The 27,475-nt window shown below is 41.6% G+C and overlaps 1 protein-coding gene across 2 annotated transcripts; it reads left to right on the plus strand.

Annotated features, from left to right (window-relative positions):
• Window positions 1-27,044, plus strand: FZD6 (frizzled class receptor 6). 2 transcript variants are annotated; one of them, XM_063131010.1, is made up of 7 exons: window positions 1-77; window positions 1,661-2,046; window positions 12,026-12,222; window positions 15,183-16,200; window positions 17,956-18,104; window positions 21,336-21,791; window positions 23,262-27,044. In XM_063131010.1, exons 2-7 carry the CDS (start codon window positions 1,867-1,869, stop codon window positions 23,425-23,427), a joined length of 2,166 nt encoding a protein of 721 aa, XP_062987080.1. In that variant the 5' UTR covers window positions 1-77; window positions 1,661-1,866; the 3' UTR covers window positions 23,428-27,044. The 2 variants fall into 2 exon arrangements, with proteins under 2 accessions (XP_062987080.1, XP_062987081.1); XM_063131011.1 differs by lacking the exons at window positions 1-77; window positions 12,026-12,222 and having other exon boundaries at window positions 1,929-2,046.
• Window positions 27,045-27,475: the final 431 nt, after the last annotated feature.

Genomic DNA, 27,475 nt, shown 5'->3' on the forward strand with positions numbered 1-27,475 from the left:
GACGGGCGAGCGTGCCCGAGAGCGGCCATTGTTGCCCTGAGGCGAGGCCAGGTGCGGCGGCCGCCGTTGCGCCTCAGGTGAGGTAAAGGAGGCGTGGCTTCACGTCCCGCCGGGCCCCTCGCAGGCGTCTCGCTGCCGGACGACGCGGGCGCTTTGCAGCTCGCTCGGGGCAGCGGGGGGACGAGAGGCACGATGGGACGGGGGAAGGCTCCGCTCGGCAGGGAGACTGTCTCCTCTTCCTCCTGGGAGGGGGTTAGCAGGGCGCGGCGGGCGTCCTCGGAACTCTTCGCAGCCCGTTTACTCAGAAGCCAAGTCCCAATTAACTCCAGATGTGTGGGACTACAGTTCCACCCTCCTCCAGCTAGCCATCTGGAGGGTACTAGGTTGGGAAAGGCTTGCTGGGAGGTGTAGTCCAGCACTTCTGGAGCACACCAGGTTGGTGGGGAGCTGGCTGGGCGATGCTAGGAGTTGTAGTCCAACACATTTGGAGGACACCAGGCTGGAGGAAGCTGGATGGGGCGTGCTGGTAGTTGAGGAATGCTGCTATAGGACTTATTTTCAAGTGTGAGTGTGTTGGAGATGGTGGTGGTGAGGAGGCTGTTTGAAAAATGTAACCAGTTTTGCTGTTTGTCTTTGTACATGTTTCCTTTTTTAAAACAACAACACTGAACCACCCCATGGAGGATGTGCATTTCGAAGCATTTGCTGCCAGCTCTTGGCAGGCAGGCAGACGCTCACTTGGGCCATTGTTTACGAAGGAAGGGCTGCGATTGGGGATCTGAGCCCAGTAGAAGAGGGTGGAGAGAGTCACAGTAGCTGCAAGGCTAGGATGGCACCTGGCTCCAAACATGCCAAGCTGGGGAGAGAACCAGCTGAGTGCCTCTTGGTTCTTTGTGGAACCGGAGAGTCTGATGCCTGCGGAGTTGACAGCTTAATTGGTTCAGGCATCGTTGTTCTTGTTTATCTGTCTGGTGAGGGAAGAATTGGAGAGGTCTTCGATAAGGGCAGTAATTCAAACAATTTGTTTTGTAAAAGTGTTGGAAGCTAGAAATTGAGGCAGTGTATTGAGGCCTGGTGTAAATCTGTATTTTGATAACGGTTGCACAAATCAAAGAAGGTTAAATCCTATGTTCAGAATTTATGACCAGCCTATATTAAGAAAGTAGGGTTGTGCCTTTCAAGTTTTGAAGGTGCTTTTGGGGAACTTTAGCCTGTGGGTTTAGTTATTGGGAACAAGTAGTATGTCTTCGTGTCTGCAAACTGAAAGAGACTCACTTAGGAGTATGCTTTTCTGAACATTGTGGGACTTGTGAGTAAAACATCCATAGACTTATGCATTATATGACAGTAACTGATTATTATTTGAGCTATCCTGACTTTCATTGCTGTCAGTAACTTATCCAGGTGACTTTTGCCTCAAGAAAATGTCAAGTGATGAGTCTAAAAAGCATTTCTAAACTTCTGTTTCCCCCTTTCTATTTAATGTCTTTGAAAAATTCTGAGGCACTCAACAGCCATTATTAGATTGTAAGCCTATGCGGCAGGGTCTTGCTATTTACTGTTTTACTCTGTACAGCACCATGTACATTGATGGTGCTATATAAATAATAATAATAATAATAATAATAATATCAGCTAACTTCTTTTTATTTCTTTACAGTTTGCAAATGGGAAAGTTTAACTTTCAAGAAGTCAAGAGCACATATTAGATTATGAAGAGAAACAAAAAAAATCAGACTTGGCATTTTGTTTTGCTGTGTCTGAAGGATTAAACAAGGAAGATGTGTTTACTTTCCCTGTGAACCAAATAACCTGTTGGAGAAGCTGATCATGACTATGTACTGAAGGCTTGAAATATCTGGGAAAATGGGGGTCTTTGCATTTCTTCTGACTTGGAGTTTAATCTTAAACTTGACACATGGGCACAGCTTATTCACATGTGAACCCATTAATATCCCAAGATGTTCTGGAATGGGCTATAATATGTCATTTTTCCCCAATGTGATGGGACATTATGATCAGGACACTGCAGCTCTCCGCATGGAGGTGAGTTCTCTTATTTCACTGCCACAGATGTTGCTAAGCAATTTTTCTGTTATACATACAGCTAGGTGATTTTGGCAATATAAAGACTGCTTCATTATACATTATCAAACACCATGAGAAAAACATCAAATGCTATGAAATAAGGTTATAGAACACCTTCAGGTTAGGATATAAGCTGCTGATGCAAAGATGACAGTATGGGCATCTGGTGAGATTCTAGAGTTTGTTCTTGTATTGTTTGAGCCAACCAGAATTAAGGGATGGCCTGAAATTGTATAAAATAACCTCTTGTCTATCATGTCTGAGAAAATGTATGAAATATGTGCATTAGCTTCTTCAGAAGGAATCTTAAAAACTGTAAAGTGTTAGTCATCTGAGCTTCCTGGCTGTTTATGGCAGGTGGCCCTTCAGGCCTCTGACATCTGTATGCACTTGGCATAAAAACTTCATTGCTGCCCATAAAGTTCTAAAGAGTGAACTACATCTCTTTCCACATAACCTAACTGGGTATGAAAGCAGAGGCATAGTTGGTACTCTCATTTTATATGGTAAACACAACTTACGTAAGGGGGAGCATTAAACTGTTTTGAAGTTGATTCTTATCTTTAGCTTTAATGAGTTTACAACTACTAGAGTCACAGATTTGTCTGTGATGTGGTTAAGCAAATGACCTGCCTGTGAATAGGGACTGTCACTTGTTTAAAGAAATTTTAGCTGATTGATCATGTGAGTTTGATTGAATGCATGCATTATGATGGCATTATCATGTAAGAATTTTTTCCTCCTTTCTGTCACACAGGAGGGAATGCTTGTTACAGTACTTACAAGTAGTTGTAGCAAAAATGAATTACAATTTTAAAAGAAACGTGCAGACAGATTAATAAAATAAACTTTTTAGTTGATCAAAGTATATGTTAACTGTTTAATCAATTTGCCATCTCTGCTACTTGCTTGTCCTTGCCCACTTGGATTCTCTCTCTGGTTGGTGCTGGGGTGAATATTTATTTCATTTCTATACCACCCAAAACTCAACAAGCCCAATCCTCCTCACCATGCAATCCAGTGAGAGGATGAACAAGAAGCTGCAGCAGCTGGTCTTTCTCTTGGCAGGAAGGATCGAAAAAGTGAGGATTACTGCGGTCTCTAATTGCTCACTTACCCTTTCCCTCTGGAAGGCTCTACTTGCTTGTGTGTCCTCTCTAGGTGGTGGAACCAGAAGGATTGGTTCCAATACATCTGACAAGAGGGAGGAAGCAAGCAGTCACCACCTCTGCTCACTCATCCTCTCTCAGTCAGTGGCGGGGTGTGGAGGATTTAGGCACATTGCACCTAATCCCCACCACTGTGCCACCAGAGAGAGAGCACTGGTGAGTGAGTGACAGGGTGAGCTTCTTTCACGGCATCTGTCTGCATTGCACCAGAAGTGCACCCAGAGAGAAGGGTGAGGAGGTGGGCAGAGATGGCTACTTACAATTTTTCTCTAGGTAGCACCTTAGGCTCACTTCTTCCTGCTGTGATGCTCAGAGAGTGTGAGCAAGAGGAGGTGGGAGCAGCTGCTGCTCTTTCTTTCTCTTACTTGTGGAGGAGATGCTGCTGGAGGGATTTCAGGGGGCTTTCCCCCCCTTTTTCTTTTTGGCTCTTTCGCAGCCTGGGCAAGGGAAGGTGGGAGAGTTTGCTATTTACTGTTCAATAGCCTCTCTTTACCAGAAACAAAAGCTGATCAGCTGCTTTCCTTTCAAAATAAAAATGACAGTGTTATGCAATGTGCTGTATTCAAAGTAATGTGTAGTTTGACGGTGAGGAATCGGTTATTGGATGTACAGTGCTGGCTGGGGTAGAGAAGGGAAGATACTAGCTTCATCCTAGGAATAGTTTGGTTGAGATAAGTTCTTGAAGAAAGCCTAGCAATCACCGAAACTATGGACAAAATTATCGAAATGATTCAATAGGGAAAATGGCTTCCCTTCTCCAACATATTATGATTATTTAGAAACTTTAATACGTCTTCTAACATTTAATGTTTATAAATGTAGAATTAATAAAAAAATTCTCAGAAGCATTAAATTGCCAGTACAAGAATGACTTTGATCATTCCCATTGTTGTCCTTTCCCCTCTGCTTTCACCTTGAAAAGAGACATACCAACGTCCTTCCCTTATCGAATACTTAATCTGGTTTGCATTGGACATTCCTAGTTCTAGTATATATTCACTGGAGGTAGTTCAGTGCTTCCTCATACTTGAAGGTTTATTTTAGCTTCGTGAAAGGAATTTTCCTTTCACTCCTGTGTAAAGGGGACCCATGATGTTACTATCTCTTTCCTAATAATTAAGAGCACATGCAAACACTTTTTTTTCCTTTTTGTGACTGGTAAATACAGAAGCTACATGTGCATTAAGCACTCTTTTTTCTCTTGTAATATAACTGACAAGCCAGGACTTGTAGGAATGAAAAACAAAAACATGCCATCAATTTGAAGAGGGGCACACTTTTTATGGTTGCAGTTCTATGTATGTTTACATGGGAGCAAGTCCTACTGAGCTTGGCAGAATATGCTTCTACGTGATTATGCATAGAACTAGGGTGTAAATTTCATTACTTGAGATTTAAGAAAAGTTGCTCGCCTTGTGTTGGCTTCCAGTAAAATAAGGCGAATATGCATTTTTTTCTTTGACTTTCAAATCTTCCCAATATGTATTTTTTTTAATAAGAGCAAATAATCATATGAAGTACGACCCCAGTGTATCTACATATGATCGTACAACAGATTTAGGCTGCAATGTTATACACCCTTCCCTGGGCATAAGTCCCATTGAATTTACTTCTTGAGCAGACATGTAGGATTGTGCCGTTAATGTACAGGAAGGTATCCCAAAAGATCAATAAGAAGATAATATCTGACCTAATCCATTAAGTCTTTTAAACACTTTTGTGGGTGGGGTGGTTGTTTGCTTTATCTATACAGTCTCTACAAACTGAGTTTTAGGAATACATTTTAACCTTGTAAAAGGCATTTCTGTTTCTATTGTTAAGCAACAGGTGCTCTTCAGGATTTTCCTTATGCTTTACAAGTTGGGACCTGCAGCAAAGCATTGCAGTGTATCCCGAGCCACTTACAGGAGTACTTCTGCCCCTGGACTCCTACCAGCTGGAACAGGAGCTTTTTACTGAATAGTGATTTTGGGCTTGCAGGCTGCAGGAGAGGGGGAGGTTCAGGAGGGGGAGAGGAATAAAAGAGACAACTTTTGGTTTTCCCATCCTCCTGAAACCTTCTCCTGCTGTGATACTAAAGGATTTAGATTTGAAGAGAACGCCCACCTCAAATTTAAGCATTCTATTGCTGTACATTTGGGCCAGAGGAGACGTCTGGAATAAGGGAAAGGCGAGAGGTGCTTTTTTCTTCCCTGAATTGTAAAACCTCACTACCTAGTGTTCAGACATCATGGCATACATCCTTCTGTCTGTGATTGCCTCTCCAGGATATTATAAGCTGTTAAGAGCTTAAGCAGTCAATTCTCCACTTCTGTTTTCTTTCTTTCTTTTTTTCCAGCTGACAGCCCCAACATTTCATGGCTCAACTGCTGTTGAGATTCTGTAGGTCCTGAAAGACAATGAACATGGATCCTTGTCCAGCTGTTTGGGCAGCTTAGAGTTGTTGTTGTTGTTGTTGTTGTTGTAAAGAGGTTTTGATTTACAAATGAATATGCTTCTGCATATCTGGGTTATTTAAAAGTATGCAGAAACTGCTGCCCTATTTTAGGGGTCGCTGTTTTGTTTCCAAACTGATAAACACAGGACCACTCAAGCTTGTTACTGGAGAGAATGGTTATGTTCCTTTTGGTCTCGTCTGCCGTGCTTCCATTGCTAATAGTGCTTTCCATATATTTTGGTTCTGTGGGTACCAAATACGTGACGGGATTCTCCAGAAAGCAATGGCTAGCTCCGCTGCTAGGCTCTGGGCTGGCCACACACCCAGCATGGATCTGAAGGAGACCCCGGGTATGTACAAATCCCTCCACTGGAATTAGAATTTTGGTCATTAAGGGTTTCTGTCCTTCTGGAGGGAGCCCTACATGTGCTTACTCCTTTTCAGACTGACATCAATTGTGCATGTGCTTAGGTGTGTGGCTGGCGCTTGTGTCAACATCCAGGGCTTGGGCTTACCAGCCTATCTGCTCTTGGTACCCCTTCCACATGCTTGTTACTGAACCCCTTAAGAGAGCTATTATGTTGCATTTGCAGGGTCAGGAGAGATCCTGTGTTCAAATAAATGCAGGATATTTCAGGCATATGCCCCATATGAGAGAGGGGTTGAGGAGAACGTATGCGTCATTCCTGTTCAATGCATGGCAAGGTGTGGGAAATGAGGAAACAGTTTACCTTGCAGTTTTATTTGGAGTTAATCTGTAGGATCAGTATGCTTGAATTTTCAAGAAGCTTTGAAAAGTACCTCACCAAAGATTCCTAAGGCAGCCCATGAAATAAGAAAATTGATTTTCTTATGGATCAGTAACTTCTTAAGATAGGGGCAAGAGGAGTGTAAGAATAAACAGTCAATGAAAGGATATAGATAGTGGGGTGCCATCAGCAGACTAGAACTATTTAAGTTAAGAGGCATTCTTCAGGGAAACCCACACTGGTAGCCCTGCTTAGAGAAATCCTAGAGTCAAGAATCACAGTGTTGGAAGGGATCCTGAGGGTTTATCTTGACCAGTGCCCTTCCCATAACAGTAGGTAGAGAGAACATGACTAAAGGAAAATCTAAATCAAACAGAACAGTTGAGAATGAGCCAAAGGTTTGAGCTGGTTTTGATCCATCAAGGCAATTCTTCTGTTCTATGCAGCAACTGCAGCATCCAGTGATTCTGAGCGAGTGCTGCCTCAGTAATCATCAGGACACTCTTGGCAGTTCTATAATGCTTCTTTGAGTGCTCAAAGTGCTTCAGGTACATTAACTTAAAATAAACCAACAAGATAGGTCCATATTGGCATCAAATTGCAGATGTTGGTCTTAGGCTGAGAAACAATCGCTAGTCCTAAAGCATGTAGTCAGTTCATGGGTGGGATTAATCTTGAACTGAGGACATTCTGGTTAACAGCTCATATGCCTAGGTGCTGCATTCCCCCAGCTTTCAAATGATCAGATGCGCCTGATGAAAATTTGATAAGCAGGGTGCGAAGGAAATATTGTCAAATCAGAAAAGAGTTTCTGGCAGAAGTGGTTCAGGAGAGGAATAGAAGTTGTCAGATACTTCCTGCAATGGTTGAACTCCTGTGGTGGTTGAGCGATTCTGTCAGCATGTGTTTGGTCATACTAAATAGTCATATATTTGAGCACTCCAGCCTGAGATAGTTCATATAATGCTATAATGTCCATTTTCTGTTATGTTTTGTGGGCATATTCTAGGTGGTTGCAAGTTATATGTACATTAGTCAAATATTAATGCAAGATAAGCTGACAGTGCAAGCAGACTTCATAAACATCTAAGTGGGAGGAAAAGGTGATATTTCCCTTGTTCTTTCTGGCATTGCTTTGCTAAGAGCATCCCAGACTGCAGGCCAGCTGGGTGGAGGAAAGATATATTAGCCTTTTGTATTGAAAAGAAGCCTCACATCGGTTACATAGAATTGCAATTTAGTAGGTTGCTGGATTAGCTGAGGGATAAATATTTTGCAGGTTTCTGTATAGCAAAGCTTCTACATTATCAAAGCGAAGATTTTTTAAAAGCAGTGTCCATGTTTATTGTAAACATTAAAACCACTGGGAATAGATGTCCCATTATTTAAACCTAAATAGCTATCTCCAATTACTCATGATTATTATGAGTTATTACATTTCTATACCACCCCTAGCCAAAGTTCTCTGGGCGGTTTACAAAGTTTAAAACATTAAACATTAAAAATCGATATACAGATTTTAAAACCATAAAACCAGACATCTTACAAAGACAATATCCATTTAAAAATGACTTTGAACTCTCAGCTAGGCCTAAAGATAGATCTGGGGTAAATTTAAAAAGTTCAACATATGCTGTTAAATGCCTGAGAGAGAAAAGTCTTGACCTGGCACCGAAAAGATAACAATGTTGGTGCCAGGTGGGCCTCATTGGGGAGATCATTCTATAATTGGGGGGATACCTTTGAGAAGGCCCTCTCAAAGGTATGGACTGGATGAGGGCTAATAAACTGAAACTCAATCCAGACAAGACTGAGATTATGGTTCTTCTGATTGGATGAAGGGTGTTCTGGATGGGATTGCACTCCTCCTGAAGGAGCAAGTTCGTAACTTGGGGTTCTCCTAGAACCATCTCTGTCATTTGAGGCTCAGGTGGCCTTGGTGGCACAGAGTGCCTTCTACCAACTTCATTTGGTGGCCCAGCTATGCCCCTATCTAGTCAGGGATAACCTGGCTTCAGTTGTCTATGCTCTGGTAACCTCCAATGCACTCTGTGTGAGGCTGCCTTTGAAGATGGTTCAGAAGCAGCAGCTTGTACATAATGCGGCAGCTAGATTAATAATGAGGACCAAGAGGTTCGAATATATAAGACCAACTCTGTCCTGCTTGCATTGGCTGCCTATATGTTTCTGAGCCCAATTCAAGGTGCTGGTTTTAACCTATAAAGCCTTACTTGGCTTGGGACCACAGTACGTGATGGAACACCTTTCCTGACATGAACCTACCTGTACACTAAGCTCAGCATCTAACATCCTCCTTCAGGTGCCTATTCTGAGGGAAGCTCAGAGGATTGCAACAAGCCTTAGTGGTTCTCCCTGACCAAATAAACACATAACTGAAGAGTGTTTCTTAATCTTCCTTCTGGGTTAGCATAGAGAGAGACATTTCATTGGAAGGTTGGTATTGATTTGCTACCCCATCAGTTTGCTAGGATAGCTGCAAATGCATATTTATGCATCAAATGAAAATTGGTGGCTGTTTTAATAAATGAAGCTTAATTATAGATTAAGGAGATGGAATTATGGAAATTGGCTCTAGCCTTGTTTGGCTGACCTTTTGTGAGTCTCAATCTTCGCCATAGTTCCCAGTCTGTCTGATGTGAATAAGAGACCTCTATCCTAGAACTGATGATTAAGTGGAGGTTTCATGGATTTTAAACCTCTACATTGAAAGAGCTCTGAGAATGAAAATTTGTATATTTAAAAACAATGTTCTCATCCAGGAATGCTAAACAAAACTTACACTAGAAGTTAAATAGAGTTTAAAGAAGGTTATAATGCTACAATTTGGGCAAACTCCATGATAGTAGACATAGCTATTAAGTCCAAAGTTACTACTTACATGTTCAGCAAGCTGCTCAACATGTAGTACAGCTACACAAACCTGGCAAGATGCTGAGTATGTGGCTTGTTTGCACATCGACAGCGTCATTTTGTGCATATATCTGTCAAGTGGTAGAGTAAGTCAGCAGCTGCCAAGGACTCTTGCCTTTGGACATGTTCCTTCACATTGGAAGGAATTAACCTTAAGGGTGTAACACTATGCATATTTAGACAGAAAAAGGTCCTACAACTCCCAGCTTTCCTTAGCCGGTCATGCTTGGAGTTATAGGATTTTTCTCTATCTAAGCATTACTAGGTTTGCATCCTAAGCCAGACTTCCACTGACATTCATAGGTAGAGAATGTTAAAGAATGCTCTTTCTTTCTTTCCCTGAACCTGTAGTGCAGGGACGGGTAACGTGTGGCTCTCCAGATGTTGTTGGACTGCAACAACTCACATTATTCTTTACCGTTGGCTATGTGGCTGGACTTAGGGCTACATTATGTAGTGACTTGCCCAAAGTCTGAGATCCAACACCCCTGTCTCCTGCCCCATTTCAACCATAGAAGAGGAGAAAGGGGGCTGTTCTGGTAGGTGGAGAGGGGAGGAGAACAGAGAGGCCAGGGTATGAGATAATCCTGAGCCACCTCCAGCCTTCTTCCCTCCCCCTCCAAAGTGCCCTCAGTAGATGGGCTAAAAAAAACCTCTAGAGAAATCTGTAGGGTGGGGTGACAGAGATGCAAAGATCACCTTAGCTTCTGCCCTGCATTGGATGATTGGATGCTCCCAAGTTTGGGGGCTTCCGATCATGGAGGGGGCAATCAATAGGATTGTGACCTAAGTTAGCCTTCCCCAACCTGATGACCTCTAGGTGCTTTGGACTACAACTCCCAGCTTTCTATACAATTGGCCATGCTGCTTGTGGCTGATGGGTCTAAAACATCTGGAAGGCACCAGATTGGGGCAGGTGGCCTCAAGTGAACTTAGTGAAAAGACATATTGGATGTACCATGTCTGTGGAGCTCAGAGTGTTTTTAAAAATCTACACCTGGGTATAGCTGTATGTGGCCCCATCTTCACCAGGCTGAAGTTGCTGCTTCCCTTCATCCCAAAATAGGTACTATTAAGAAACTGGAACATATTTTAATTTTTCACCATTTCTGTCTGCTCATAAAGGATATATTGCCCTGCATGCTTATTTGCATTGTTTTGTCCCTCTCCCGTTGCCCCCAGAGCAATAAGTAAAGGTTGTATGTTCATTTGAGTGAGGAATCTCTCCTGACCTCAAGGGCCTAAATGTTCTTTAAAGTCTTAAAGAAATGAACTTTAATTTCCTGTAGAGAAATTATTTTAGTTGGGCATCCCCCCACCCACCGGTAACAATTCAACTGGAGAATGTTTTCCTCTGCCTTTTTGTTTTGGTAGTTGTCAGGAAATGTGGGCTTCTTGCTTTGTATAATGGAAAGTTTCCATTTAGTCCATATAATGGATACCAAAAATAAAGGTGAAATTTGCTTATTTATATACCTTCCGGGTAGATATTGAATATAATGAGCAAAAGGCATTATTTATTTAGATAAGGACATAGCCTGTTACTTTGGAAAGAGTCATCTTCGTACGAACTCCGCAATGGGATATCTGGATATATAATTAAATATGCTTACAAAATATGACTTCAAATATGATGCTTATACCATGGGATTCACAGTAGACACTTGGACGTCAATTACTCAATGGCAGCAGCTACTTAGCCTCACCCAGCCATTGCCAACAGGTGTGAGTATGCACATAGATACACATGCTCACTCTTTCTAACTCTCCCTCTGCCAATGGATTAATTAATGGATGAACAAAAAATGAAAGTGATCAATACCACAAGGCTTTGGAAATATTTTTTTTAAAAAAACTGATTTTGGGGTATTTGGTTATTTTTGATTCACTCTAAAGTTCATGGACTTCTAGCAGCTGTTGATGGTAATCTCAGTGAAAAAAATAGCATCATAGAATGTTTTATATGTTCAGCCAAAAAACCCTTAAAGCTGAGATTCCAGGAGAAGTTAACTATAAGATAGAAATCCATTCTGTACACCTTTTCACCTTGGCTGCAAGGTGTTGTTTTTTTCTCTAGTTCTTAATATATTGCTTTTGCAAGTTTAATGGTCGCTTATTCACACTTTGTTTTGATGTAAATGTTTCCATTCTGCAGTCCAAACTGGGACCTCCCTGGGGCAACTGTTGCCCGATGCTTTTATATGTTATGTTGACACGGGTAATAAAAGTTGGGATTGAATGAAGCTAAATGGAAATAAATAACTAGATTTTTCCATCCTATTCAAATGCAACACACTGTACTCTCTCTTTCATGAATTTGGATCACTTCCCATATTTTATATACTTTCAAATATGATTCCCCCTCCCAAGAAATCAAACACAGATGCTCTAGGAATCTAGCATTACTTCCTTAGTCCGGTGCAATAGGGGAAGAGAGGAAGGCTGCTGGAAGAGGCAAATAAGAGGGGAATAGACAGTACTCCACCTATGAAACATCACAGGTTGCTAATCAGTCTTTTATAAAAGTTCTGTAACAAGCCCGTGTCAGTTCTACAAGAAAATGAATGCAGGCTATATCGGTTTAAAGGCAGCTTTGCTTGGCGGTGTGCTCTTTATAGACTTGCTAAACACATTTTTTTCTCCTCCCAAAGCCATTTCTTCCTCTTTTGAATATGGAGTGTTCGCCAGATGTCCGTGCATTTCTGTGCAAAGCTTTTGTGCCTGCCTGCGTGGAACCAGCACGTGTGATTCAGCCATGCCGAAGTCTTTGTAAAAGAGTGTACTCGCACTGTGAAGAACTGATAGGCACTTTTGGAATCACATGGCCTGAGGAGCTTGAATGCAACAGGTGCTGTGCTTTTAATTCACTGTCTTTCATTTCTACTGGGTTTTACTTGGCCTTGAAACCAAGTCCCAGTTCATTTGTTTTCACCTATTGCCATTGTCACCACTGGAGGAATCCTCCTCAGAGGAAGAACTAGAGCTCCCAGAAACTGAGGGCACTCTAGATCAGTCACTGTCACCAGACCAGAAGGAGCCTGGGCCCTCGGGGGAGGCAGCTGCAGGTCTATCCCTGTCATGGGGAGGGAATGCTGCCTCTGAGGCAAAGGGTGAACATCCCCCTGGCCCCCAGGAGCATTGTTGCCTCAAGTGACAGGCCAGTAGGCTACCATGAGAAGGAGTGCTCATTTGCAAGGAAGAACTCCTCAAGAGAAAGGGACTCCTCATGAGTAGTGCTCTGACCAGAGAGCTCTAATGGACTGCAACTGAGTCTTGGGTGGGTCTCAGCAGGCTTTAATATTAAAAAAGTTCAGTGTCTGCCTAGCTAATGCTGGAAACAACATCTTTACCAGCTCCTACTGCCTTGTATCTTGTTTTCTTTACCTTTGCCTCATGATTGAACCCCTGTACTGCTGTCCTTGATTCTGCTTCTTGCATCTGATTCTTTATATGTGTTTTGACCTTGGCTGCTCTTCTGACCTCTCTTTTGAATTGCTCCTTCTTGCCTGATAAAATGATATTTTTACCATTGCCTGCTGATTGACTTGCTTTTGGATTGCCCTTTTGTTTAACCTGAGCCTGATCCAGTTACGGCAGGACACCCATCTAGCAGAACTCTTTGTATGTCAGAGCAGCAGTCTTCACACACACACACACACACACACACACACACACACACACACACACACTGCTCTTCCGCACAGGTGGTGTTTTGTCTGAAACAGGTCCTTCACGCTGACACTCAAGTCTGTAATGCTCTTGTAATGGACCTCAGGTTCCTAGGTATGTAATTTGATCTAAACAACAGGGCGAGATTAATTCAATTGATAAAAGAAAGGCATGTACAGAATTTAGTTAATAAAGAAAGGGAAGTCAAAACATATAACACTGCCAGAATAAACAAATGTTTCCAGCATTTAAATGAATTCAGTTTCAACAAACAGTAACATAACACAGTACGTCTGTTTGCATTCTCTGGAGGTGGCCATTTAGAAAACGAACCATAAAGTTCTGCTTTCCGCTTCAATCAGGCCTAACACAGCACAGATCTTTTGTTCTCTCAGGAACAGTTGCTGCTTCTGTTCACAGTAACTACTGTCTTTCTCTGTCAGATCTGCTACTTTTGGTCTTCTGCTGTCTCAGGTGCTTATTCTCGGCTTCTTCATCTGTTTTTTCTTCCTCTTATGAAGACTTTCTTTAGCTTCTCTCTGTCAGCCATGACTCCCCTCTTTTCCCTGCTCTTCTCTCACACCCCTCCCCACAAATCAACCCAACTTGCTCCTTTTCTCAACTCTGGTGTATCTATCTGATACTTTCAGCTCCTTCTACATTCTGATTCATGCATTTCCACCACTCCCGTTTCTTTTCTGAGTAGGAGCTATCATGTGAATTGGGCACCTGCATGGTTGGGCATTGCCTGCTTGATTTCTCCCCCCCCCCCCCAAGAAAAACATTTAGGTAATGAGAAGGGTGTCTCTGGCTCCTCCTTCAGAGAGAGAAGCACAACCAGGGTATATCTTGGAACCAAATATGTTTTATACTTCTGATCATGAGCTGGAAAATGTGTCTGTGTATTAGTATTGATGTTTTTTTAAAAAAATCTGCTCTTCCAGCTCTCCCAATCTCCACTGTGTGTTTTCACAAGGTTTTTCAGACTCTTGCTTACCCATGTAGGGGACACTGATGGTTTATAAGACTAGTACGCACTGTAGGAAATAAATAGTCATTGATAATAAGGCCTTGAAAAAGGGGTATGGTGACAGAGAATTTAAAGAATCCTAATAAGAAAAACCCTAAACGGCACACAGTAAGAGAATTATGGGTGCCTTTCTCTTCACCATGGTCACATGAATTTATCAGCAATTGGGAATTAGTAAAGGTAAGAACTTGGGTTGAGTTAACATTAGAAGTGTAGAAAGAGCATCATTTTCTGATTCTAGTTTGTGAATCCATTTATTCTGTAAACAAATTAATGTGTATTCCTAATTGGAATTCACTGCATTTGTGTTTGGAAGAGTATGACCTATCCAAAGGGCTAAATAGTGTAAATTTTGTTTGAAGGCTTCAAGCAAACTTACATAGCTGTCTGAGAGCTGGACACTCTGTGCCTGCCCCATCTGAGCAAAGCCATGCCTGTTTACATGCCTAGGCTCAGCCCCTGATAGGGTGCACTCCTATAGCCCCTTGAGAGAGGGGTCTGTCCACTCAATTTCCTGAAGTGGGGCTTCCCCACAGCAAGGATAGGGACAGGTGTATAGTTCTGTGTCTCTGCAAAGCTATGGCTAAAGAATTCTGCCCCTAGTGAAGATGGTTGAGCTTTTATATTGTGTTTTATATTATGGTTTTAAACTGTTGTTTTATACTTTGAATGGTTTTAATTTTTGTGAACCGCCCAGAGAGCTCCCGCTATTGGGCGGTATAGAAATGTAATAAACAAATAAATAAATAAATAAATAAATAAATGTTATTGCAGGCTTCAACCACATGGACACATTTAGTTAAAACAAATAAACGTGTTTTATAAACACAATAACACCAAGGTGCACTAACTCCAAGGTGCACCTAGGATCCCTTTAGCATGCATTCTAAGTTTCAGGTGTCTAGTTTTTAAAGTCTTGGTGCTATGGTGCTGACGGACAGGCAGAAATTCTCTTGCATTATTATAGACAAATCCAGTTGTAATTTAGTTTTGTATTTTATGCTGTTACTTGAAGAATCTGTTTTAAGGTTATAGGAGTATAACAGTAATGAAGCCCATAGATGGTGGTCCAGTTCCCCCTCAACATTCTTTCCCCCTTGCCTTTCTAGGTTGGAGGATTGCGATGAAACTGCTGCTGTCACTGCTTCTTTAACCACAAGAGCCCATGACACTCGGAGGACCCCAGGACAGCCCAGAAGGGACTATGGATTTTGGTGTCCACGTCATCTGCAGACCTCCAGTGGACAAGGCTACAAGTTTTTGGACATTGATCAGTGTGCGCCTCCATGTCCCAATATGTACTTCAATAACCATGAGCTAGATGTTGCGAAAAGCTTCATTGGGATTGTCTCGATCTTTTGCCTTTGTGCAACTCTGTTCACATTCCTAACATTTTTGATTGATGTTAAAAGGTTCAGGTATCCAGAGAGGCCTATAATATATTATTCTGTTTGCTACAGCATAGTGTCTCTCGTGTACTTCCTTGGATTTGTCCTAGGAAACAGAACAGCCTGTAATAAGGTAGATGAAAAACTACAGCTTGGCGAAACGGTTGTTCTTGGTTCCCAGAACAAAGGCTGCACAATTGTTTTTATGGCTTTGTATTTTTTCACGATGGCTGGAACTGTATGGTGGGTGATCCTCACAGTCACTTGGTTCCTAGCCGCTGGACGAAAATGGAGCTGTGAAGCTATTGAACAAAAAGCAATGTGGTTCCATGCAATTGCCTGGGGGATGCCTGGCTTTCTCACAATTATGCTTCTTGCCATGAACAAAGTAGAAGGCGACAACATCAGTGGTGTTTGTTTTGTTGGCCTCTACGACTTGGACGCTTCTCGATACTTTGTCCTTTTGCCTTTGTGCCTTTGCGTCTTCGTGGGTTTGTCTCTCCTTTTAGCGGGCATAATCTCCCTCAATCATGTGCGACAAGTCATACAGAATGACGGCAGGAATCAAGAAAAGCTGAAGAAATTCATGATTCGAATTGGTGTCTTCAGTGGCCTATACCTGGTACCTCTGGTGATGCTCTTGGGATGTTACATCTATGAGCAGGTGTACAGGAAGATCTGGGAAACCACTTGGGTCTATGACCATTGTGATGAGTTTCATATACCCTGTCCTTATCAGGTAAGGGTGAAATACTTGTACAGTATATATCTGAATAACAATGAGTTTTGAGGTGCGTAACTGCTGCTGCACATGTGTACAGTGTTGGGGGCTTGGTTGCAGCGACAGATGTGGCATTGCTTTGTCTATTGTTGTTGTATGCTTTGTGCTGTTGGTCTGCAGACCGCAAAAGGTGCTTGTGAAAAGGTCTTCAGTGCTGCCAAGGCCTTTGTGGAGTATTCTTGTCCCAGTGTGGCACACCTAACTACTGAATAGTGTTCTCCTAGGATGTGTAAACCATTTGTATGAGTACCAAACTTCCATGGAATATCTCTCTGAATTTATAAAACCCTCATGAATATGGTAGTGACTGCTAGCTATGATCTCCGAAATATAAAAAGTTAGAAATAGGATTGTTCCTTGGTAAAAACAAACAAAAATGTAATATACTATTAGAGCAGGGGTAAGCAACCTGATGCCCTCTAGCTACAATCCCCAAAATCTCTGAGCATTTGCCAGGCTTGCTGAGGCATATCAAAGTTATAGTCTTGTAGGTTTTAGGCCCATATGTTCCTGTTGAAGATGATACCTCTGAGCATATTCTAAAAATGAATATGGTTTTATTGGTACATAAAATGGGCTTTTCTTCTCATTGAAATGGATTGTATTGTATATAACATGAATGCTCAGCCACTGAAAACATAGACATTCAGAACTACTTAACTTCTAGATAGGAATATCAGCTAAAATGAGCTTTATCTACTTAACTATTCCTAGACAGTTGTTATATTTACTCAAGGTAGCATAATACAAAGATTATTTCAGCAGAAATATTTACAATAGAATATTTTCTTTTGGTAGTATGCTTGTTGCCATAGGTTGATGCCTAATATTGCTTCATTACATTCAGCTTGTTCCAAGACTTTTAAAATTAATTCATGATGATAATAGAGATGTGAATTTGCCAAGATATATAAAATTAAATTAAAGGGCTTCTTGGTAAGACAGACAAGTAAGCACTTGAGTTTAAAATCATTGCATTTTTTGAGCCTGTTTTGCACAAGAGCAGATTAATTTTGCAGTGAACAGCAGAAAGCACACTGGTACATCGCCCTCAAGGCACTCTGAAGATTCTGCCTCATCTAATTAACTTCAGTTCATCAATTCCATCATCTTTCCTTTGGACTCAAATGACACAACCGTGTTGCTGTACAGAATGTCACTAAAGAAACTGGCTAGTGCTGATCTCTGCACAGAATAACCAGCCACACCTTTTCTGCATTTTTAGCCCTTTTTGTTAATGTAGCTGTGGCCACATTTTTGAGTTTTGAGTGTATGACATAACTGTACCTGTTTTTTCAACTTTAAAAATGTACACGTTCTAAAGGTGTTTCTCTGGACTGCTTCTACAGGACTTCTGGAATTGTAGTTTTATGAAGTTATCTGTGCAGTGGGTATAGTAAACTATTGTGTATTGGATTTTCTCTACTTATTTTTGCATGTTCTAAATAAAGTAAAATAAGACTATTCCAAATGCTAAATTTTATATTCTACCCACTCCCACTTGCGTAATTACAATTTCCAGAATTTCTTGAGCAAATCAATTTAAGTGTGCAGAATACGTGTTCTCTTATTTTTAAGTTGTTCAAGTCTAAATGCAGCATAGGCAATATAAAATTGGAAATTACTTCATCACCATTCACTTTGTCCTCAGAATTGTAGTGCAGGAAAACCATTTTTCTATTGTATTCTTCATGAATGGTTATTGTTTTCCAGGTCAAGCTACTAGCAAGACCAGAAATAATATTGTTTCTTATGAAATATCTGATGACTTTAATTGTTGGCATCTCTCCAGTTTTCTGGGTGGGAAGTAAAAAGACCTGTTCTGAATGGGCAAGTTTCTTCAACAGAAATCGCAAAAGAGAGTAAGACCCTTTTTTGGTTTTGGGTGGTGGTGCTTATAAAGTGTCTAAAATCACTGGGCACTGTTAATTGACATGCTTTAAACATGTGTGCTAAGTATGCATCTCAGGTTGTACGAAAATAGCCCCCAAAACAAAGTCCCTGATTTTTAAAGTGGAACTTCTGTTGCTCTCACTGTCTAGGTGTCTTCTGCCCCTTCTCCCCCGCCCCCCACCTCCTACACATTTGTGGACTAGCAGTAAATTAGAGAAGAGATCACCCGTCTTCCCTTACTTGAACTCCTGACTTATGGATAATCAGTGCACTGACTTCAAAGTGACAGAGTTCAGGGTCAGTTGCAAGGTCCAAAGGTGTCCTCAGACCATCAAGTAGGTCTATGGGATTTTTTAAAAACTGCAGTTAAACAGTTAGCCAAATGCAAAACATCCCCCATAAGCAGTTTTTCCCTCAGTAAGTTAGTCCTTTTTCTCATCTTGCAAAAGAAGCTGAGCTAGTTAATCCTAATCAGCAGGACTCTGACTTAGTCAAATCATATTTGTCTGCTTTTTTGCACCCCATATTATTGCCTTGAATAGTTTGATTCTATGCCATATTTTACTGAAGATTTAATGACTGATTTCACTGTGTTATTTGCCTAAGTTTGTAGATTATGCAAAATTTCTCCTCTTTTTGAGATCATCGTTTCCTGAAATTTTCCACACAGAAAATGTTCTGTATTATTTCTTACTCAATTTACCTTGTACAGAGTTATAAATAGGCTCTATGTAAGTTCCCTTCGGTATACATTTCCCCTTTACTTCACTTTGGATTTCGCTTACATCCTGAATTCTTAATATGTTTTACATTTCTATATTTTCTGAAGTCCTCTTCAGTCAAGCCTTGCAAACTATTTGCTTCAGCTCCTTCAGTCTGCATTGCCTAACAAATCTCATTCCATATCCCCTCTTTGTCCTCATTCTTGTATAGTCTGTGTCTTTACTTTAATGGGGTTTTGAGTTAAGCAATCTTCTCTTTGTAAATATAGCCATTTCTTAACCTTGCTAATTTGTCTCAGTTCTAGTCTGATTTATTTACCTGCATCCCTACTGCAGTTGCTTTTAGGTAAATGTTGTTTTTGTTGCACTAAAAACTGTTGTTCATGGCATATGCAGTCATATGCAATAGTGTGAAACTAGGAGCAGTTCTAACTGTTGAGTGAAATTGTATGATAGATTTATGAATAATCCAGCAGTTCAGAGTTAACAATATGTTAACAGCTAAAACCCAGGCAAACAAAACAGTTTCTGTGAGTGAAGTGTAGGGCAGGAAGGCAGGATGGGGTGGGGAGAGGGACACTCAAGAGTCTAGAGACAGGAGCAATTTTGCAGTGTAGGCAGCCAACAAGACTGAAGAATAGGAAGCAGAGTGTGCCCCCAAAGTACCCCCCGCCAATGGAATGGCTTCCTGTAAGGAAGAGGAACAGAGCTGGCAATGGCTTGAAAAGCAAGGGGATGCAGATACAGGCCTTGAAGGAACAATGGATGGATGGAGGAGGTAGGAAGCTGAAGGAAGAAGTAACCCAAAAGGAAAGTGGGTGTGCACGGCAAAAAAATGCATGTAGTATTGTCAGAGGGATCAGGAGCAGCAAGACTGAGGTCTGGAAATCAGAGTGGGAGGTTAGCAGTGTTAAGATAGCAGCATAGGAAGCAGCTTGAGGAAAGCCTAGCTTGTAGAAGGGCAAAAGGAGGGACTACTTCACATATTGCGTAGATCATAACAGCATTTACTGTCCAGTGATGCAGTGATGGGAGGGGCTGTAGCTCAGGGGTAGAGCACATGCTTTGTATGCAGGTTCAATCCCCAGTATCTCCAGGTAGGGCTAGGGAAGAATCCTTCTTGAAATCCTGGACAGCTGCTGCCAGTCAGTGTTGATGATAGTGTGCTAGATGGACCAATGGTCTGAATTCAGTATAAGGCAGCTGCTTATGTTCCTAACTTCAGTGGCTTTTAAAAGAACTAACATGGGAATGTAGAAAGCTGCCTTATACCAAGTCAGTTCATTGGTCCACCTAGCCCAATATAGTTGACACTGACTGGTGGAGGCTCTCAGATACTTTTCCAGCCCTACCTGGAGATGGCGGGGATTAAACCTAGGACTTTCTGCATGCAAAATATGTGCTGTACTACTGACTAGAACCCTCTCCTAGCTCAGATGAATTCATGGAGAACTGGTCCACCAATACCTCTTACATTAGGTATGATAGTTTCATGGAACCTTCCTGTTCAGAGTCTCTGTCCCTCTGGATAGCAGTTGCTGGTGAGGGCTGTTGCCTCTGCCCTGTTTCCCAGAGGCATTTGACTGGTCGCTGTAGGAAATGGCCTATTGAGCTGTGTCAGAAGTGGAGGTTCTGTTGCCTCCAAATGTTGTTGGACGTATCCTCCCGTTAGCCCAGCCAGCATGGCCAGGGATGGTGGGAGTTGCTGGACTAAAACATTCAGTGAGCCGGTTTTCCAACCCCTTGACTAGATGGACGGTTGGTCTAATCCTATAGGGATGTTCTCAGGGTTGAAGGACAAGGGGATAAAGGCAGGGATTTGAGGGCTAGGGATGAAATACAGTTGGGGGAAATCTCCCACCAGTCCTAGGGTCTGATGAGGCCATGTGCTCTTGGGAGCAATAGAGTGCCTGGTCAAAGAAGCAGTAGAGGAGGACTCTCTTTTGTATACTTTCGTGATTTGTCCAGTTAGAATTCCTGCAGTTCAGACTCCAGTGCTTATGCTGGTCATGGGTCTAGATTCAAGTTCCAACTTGGCAATAGGCTTAACTCAATAACCAATGGCAAATGTCCCTTTTATAGCTAAAGAACTGAAAGAATATGTGTCCCAATAGCTATTAAAATGAGTCTAGAACAATCTAAGTCACTAGCGATTATATTTCCATCTCTGATTTTGTAAAGATGGGAGGATGAAATAATTGTCTAGCTGACAGGTCCTTGCAAAGATGTCAAACATGCATAGCTCTTCACATATTAGTGTTATTTAAGTGAAAAATAATCTGTCTGAACTTCTGTAGGCTTGCTCCATAACAAGCAGAATAAAGTTATTTGGTGTCTGGGACTACTTAAAATCAATAGTTTTGGCATTGCCTTCAGAAATGTGAGGGTTTACAGGTCTGAACGCAATTAACACATTTATGAAATAATTATGGAAGAGGTTATTAATCAACATATATCATCTGTCTTTTTCCCGATCAGTCCAATCAGTGAAAGCCGGAGAGTGTTGCAAGAATCATGTGAATTCTTCTTAAAGCACAACTCTAAAGCAAAGCACAAAAAGAAGCACTACAAGTCCAGCTCTCACAAACTGAAGGTGATTTCAAAATCAATGGGCACTAGCACAGGTGTCACAACCAATCATGGGATTTCCGCGATGGCGATCGCTAACCATGATTACTTAAGCCAAGAGACTTTCACTGAGATCAAAAGTTTTGATCTCAGTTGTCCAGAAACGTCTGAGAGAGAGATGGAAGCAGATGGGATGCCCAATCAGAAAGTGGAGGAAGAAGAGCTTGCACGCAGCGAACAGAGTGCATCGCAAAAGCTCTCCAGCCCTAAAGTGCCTTTGGGACAGCTAGAAAAGAGAGGCAAGGCAGGCAACACGCAAGATATTGACAGCTTATCTGAAAGCATGAGGAGAGGGGCAGAAGGACGGTAAGGCACTCCTGGTTTTTCCTTATTTTGTGTTTTAACTTGTTAAAACTGATAACTTGTTTAGCTGATAACTTCTGAAGAAGAAACACATTTTACTGAACGAAAAGAGGAAATCTTTTATCCCATAATACTACAGCATCTGTACTGGGGTGGGCAGTTGAACTGATCCATAACCAAAGACAGATATGTTCGCTTAGACATCTACATATGTGTGCACTGAAAATGGAGTGTCAGCTATAATGGCTTTAACTGCTGGCTGGCAATATCCAGTCTTTGAGCATGGAGTTGCAATATATAGTTTGAGATGAGAGTGGCCAAAATAGAACACATTTATCAGTGTGACACCTCGATCCCAAGAGCAGAGACTCTGAAACAAGTGTGAGAGCTTGTGCACTCCTGTTGGATTTGGATCTGAGATGCTGGCTTGGTCTTGCCCAAGGTGGCTCAATATCTCTGTAGACTCAATTACACATTTGTAAAATGCAACCTATCTCACAGGTATTGAAGATCAACAGCATAAGTGCATTAAACATTAAAGTGCTGTATAAAATACGAAAGTATAAATTGACATGTTAATACACTTTTTACTGAAACCAATACTTTTCTTTTTTGGGGGTCCCTTCTTATCATCCAGACTTTCTTCTCTCCCCTAAGCCTGTTCAGACGACACACTGAGCCATGGTGGTTAAGCATTTTGTGCTAAACATTATGGCTTAGCGTGTTGTGTGATCCATTCCTAAGCACAGTGGATGCATAATCATGGTTTAAACACACGCACGCACACACACACACACACACACACACACACACACACACACACACTCTAACCTGTTGCTGAAAAATGGTTAGTAGCCTATCCATGGCTTAGCATGCAATCTGAATGGGCCCATTGTAGCAAATGCCATTGCTAACAGACACAATAGTCCTCTAATCTTGATCCTGACCCAGCACCTGGGAATTACTGGGCTACACAAGAGTAAACTTAGTACTTGATTATTTAGGAAGTAAGGATGCCTTATTCTAGTCTCCCCCAACCTAGTCCCCTCTAGATGTGTTGGACTACAATTCCCATTCTACCCAGCTATCATGGCAAATGGCATTCACTGTGGGGATGATATTGTAGTCTAATATATCTGGACAGCACGAGGTTGGGGAGGGCTGCCTTATTCTGAGGTAGATCATGGGTCCAACTAGCCCATATTGTCAACTCTTGAATGGTAGCTGCTGCCTACCTGAAGCCCAGAGGTCTTTCTCATCCTTGCAACCCAAGATTTTTACTGAAGATGCCATGGATTGAACATTGTACAAGCGAAGCATCTGACCCATGTAAGTTGAGTATTCCACTAGGCCTTAAATGTTTTTGTTTGGTTTTTTGAAGAAGGTGTGGGTTTAGTTTAATGTTTGTTTCTTTTATATGTTCTTCAGATTATTTGTCCCGATGTAGAGTGTTTCTTTTTATGTCTATGACAGGGCAACTCCTAAAAGTGACATTGTTGAATCTCTTCCACTCCACGTCAGTCATCCGCACCTTGACGTTTCCCAGCCAGGCAGCACCAAGGGGTCAGTCTTGCAATTTGCCCACTCCTCTTCAGATTCAAGAAAAGCTCAGGAGTCTGGTCATAGTTCAAATGCTTGAAGATGAAACATGTTACTTGAGTGCAAGTCATGAGACAGAGGGGTTCTATGTTACACTGAAAATGACTGTTGCATTGTGTTCTGTAAGTAAGCACTACACACACCCTTGTTTGCACTTCAGGCAAAGCTAAAATTTTATTGTATCGATGCCCAGCAATAAGTTCAACCTCTGAAATCATACCAGTTAGCAGTAGATTTAAGGGGGAAAGCAATATGCATATTACACCTTTATAAGCTTTATGTCAAAACAACATGAAAATTATAGGGAAAGAGGCTTGAAATTTTGAAATATATTGGGGAAAACTTAATAGTTTCCATCTCCTGTTAGCAGTGCTATTTACTGTTTAAGCTACAAGTGGGGAATCTGTGGCCCTCCAGATGTTGTTGGACTACAATTCGCATCATCCCTGACCATGCTGTGGTGGCTAGGACTGATGAGAGCTGAAGTTTAAACCATCATATATGGTTATGTTATGCAGGGAAAAAATTATACAGTTTATGGGAAGTGATGAAGCGGATGCATCTTGCCAGAGTAACAGGGCAGAGCTATTCTCTAAGGATTGGCTTAAGGCACAACTGGGCAAGCAGTGACTTGAACTGCAATTGAATCATAATCCTCTGTCTGCTTCTGCCCACCTCATTGCCATCTCTGGCTTGGTTACCAGCGAATCTGTCACCCTTCCTTACTATCCAATATGGCAGGTGCTCCTTTACATCCAACTCCATGACCCTTTTGATACACAGCCGTCGAATGTTACCCAGAAAGATATTAGAACATAAGAACATTAGAAGTGCCATGCTGGATCAGACCGAGGGTCCATCTAGTCCAGCACTCTCTTCAGACAGTGGCCAACCAGCTGTCGACCAGGGACCAACAAAGCAGGACATGGTGCAACAGCACCATCCCACCTACGTTCCCCAGCAACTGGTGCACACAGGCTTACTGCCTCGGATACTGGAAGTAGCACGAAACCATCAAGGCTAGTAGCCATTGATAGCCTTTTCCTCCAGGAATTTATTCAACCCCCTTTTAAAGCCATCCAAATTGGTGGCCATCACTACATCTTGTGGAAGTGAATTCCATAATTTAATTATGCGCTTCTGTTCTTGCCAAAGCTGTGAATTGCTTTTACATAGTAGAACTGTAGTCTTACAAGGCAGTGAAAAATGCATTTAATAATAATAAATAAAAATTGTGGTAAAGACACTGGGCAGATGTTGGGCTAGATAGCTCAGCGCATCACATTGCTATGGGGTCTGGGTCCCGGTGCCTTCTCTAGGAGGCAGGTTATTATTGTTAAATCCTTGGTGGGTTATCTCATAGGTTTATAGCTCATAGGTTTTATTTTATGGTAGTTTATACACTGAAATGCAAAGGGACCCGTAAATCAAAAGCAGCTACTCTTGCACAAGTTTAATACAGAATTGCTGTTTTCTTAATGCTTAATATATAGTTCTTTCAAACCCTTCAGGTTTTTTTTGCTAAAGTGAGGTTGCAACGGATTGGGGAGCAAATCACTGTTCAGATATTGCAGGCAATAATTCTGGTATCTAGTCAAACTGCTACATTTCAAAGCTTGATTTTGAACACAATATAACAAATGTTTATAAGGCGATTTTCTGTTTAAATGGGCACTGGAGCCCACTCCCCTTTTCTTCTTTATCATGCCCATATAGAATAGACCTCTGATGGACAATATACAACCCACAATATCTGTGAAGCTTGTTTTTGTAATAAAAAAGGTTGTTCTAGTAATATAAGCTTTAACTTCTATAAACTGTGTTTTATATTTCCTATGGACAAAGGCATTAGCTTGGAAAAATAGGAAGAAATTGTGGCAGGAGGGAGGGATGAGGAAGGACAGGCAAGAGGTTGGGGCCTTCTTGGATACCTTACACACATTCCACAATTGCCCCCTCATGACCCCAAGCCACCAGTTTAAAAAAGAAAAATATTTTTTTAATTAAAAAAAGAGGGAACTAGCATAGCAAACCTCCTCAAATAAAAACACACAAAGCATTTTTATCTCTCTAGTGGCTGCTGCTTCCCTCCAGTCTTGCACTAAATGGGCTGGCTACTGGTCGCCCCATGCTTCCACTCACACACTTCCTTTCCTTTCGCTCCACATGCACTCTGTGCTGTTCATCAGTAGTGGTCAAACTGTGAGGAAAAAAGACACTGGCTAAGTGTCTGCATGCTGCCATGTTCTGGTCTATTCCAATGGTGTCTGGACTGGAAAAACATAATTAGCCGATGGTGAGGGGTGTCTCCTCAGTATTACAATGCATCTTTCTCATCTCAGCAGGGCACTGCCCTGCTGCACAGAGTGACTGGCCATGGTTGGCAACCGCTCTGCCTCATTCACAGAATTTTTAAAGGGGGTCGATGAAAAGTAGTCCTCTATTTGTAACCCTCCTGTGTCTTCCTACCATTTCTTATGCCTGTCTTTCTTATCACAACAAAATTAGTTAAGGAGGAAAACATGGTATAGTTGCACCATGATTTTTTATTGGGAATGCTCAAAGCTGTCTGTCTGGAAGCACTTCTGGCCTTGAAAACCATTGGGCCGTGTGTGGGCACAAATTAAGCGCTACATACAAAGAAGAGAGAGCCTTCCTAAGGCAAGGGAGTTTATAGAATTTGGGGGGTGGGAGGGAACAAGCTTTTAAAAAGTGCTTCTGGACAAGAGTTATGAAAAACCAGGACTAATGATTTTGGTAAGAGAAGCTGTGTTCTTAATTGTGGATAGTATACCTGAAAGGGAGTATTAGCTTCTAAAAAGAGAAGTGCAGAGAATGGGAAGGCTGGGGGGTGGGACCATTGCTATCACTCCTAAAAGCCCATTCATCTGTGTGTGAATGTTTGAGTAGGGGTAACGCCATGCTTGCTCAGCGGAATGGGAAAGGCACTTCTCTTGTGCTTAGAGGCACTGTAATATATTCTTGCTGGTTAGAAGAACTTTTCATTTGACTACCGAGCTCAGCTGCAATTTGAAGAACCTTGCTTATAGCACTGACGTTATTTTAACTGATGCACTTCTCTTAGGTGAATAATGCTAATAGAGATAAGAGCAATATAACTGATTCTGTAATATGAACAATGTACTTTTGTTACTGTTCTGGATCTCTACATATTTTTTATTTGAATTTTTAGGCTAGCATTTCCCATTTTGTATGCAGCCCTGTTTTGCTTTTGTTTTACATTCCACTTTATGGGTTATGTTTTGGACACTGTATAAAACTACTTCCTAAAAAATAATGTAAATGTCAACTTGAATAAGAAATTTAGTTCTGATAAACCAACATGTTTTTTTTTAATCACGATATACTGAATTTCGAATGTATTATGTTCTCTGTATTTTATAACTTTGTAATTTATTGCCTTAAACAAAGAGCATTGGTGGTTTTACTGGATCCTTCCTTCTTTCCTGCACACAGTATTCTTCTAACAATTAGGGCAGACTGACAATATTGTAAATATTTCCTGTGAAAAACAACTTTAATATTCTCTTACTGGAACATCTCTATGTTTTTGTTTTGTTTTTTTAAAAATTGTATACACTTTGGCATGTGTATTTTTACTATCAGAGTCAATAAAGTTTTCTATACTGTGTAAAAGAGTGTTCTTATTCATCAAAACAGCTAGGGCAGGGCCAGCCCTACCAGTAGACAGTGAGATGCTGGCCATTGGGAGGCAGAGGGCAGCAAGGTGTTGGGAGGGCAGAGTTCTGTATGTCACATAGTCCGCCCTGCACTCCCTAAAGTTAGCCTGCCACCCTTAGGTGTGGTAGAGGACACTGTCCCATCACTAGTGTTGAAGTAAGATTCAATTGCTAATGTCTGTTTCCATACATAGAATGGGTGGGGAACCACTTTGTGCTTCATCTCCAGCGGAAAGATAGCTTGGGCCAGCTCTAGGCAAGGGTGACGCTTCTCAGCCGCTTAATTGAAAGTTTAGTTAAATGCAGGTTACGTTGCTGGATGAAGAAAAAGATTCATTGTTCCCTGTGCTCAGTCTTCAACTGTGGCCAGCTGGATGCCTCCGACAA

Source organism: Elgaria multicarinata, chromosome 7 (genome assembly GCF_023053635.1).
Source record: "Elgaria multicarinata webbii isolate HBS135686 ecotype San Diego chromosome 7, rElgMul1.1.pri, whole genome shotgun sequence".
Classification (NCBI taxonomy): Eukaryota; Metazoa; Chordata; class Lepidosauria; order Squamata; family Anguidae; genus Elgaria; species Elgaria multicarinata.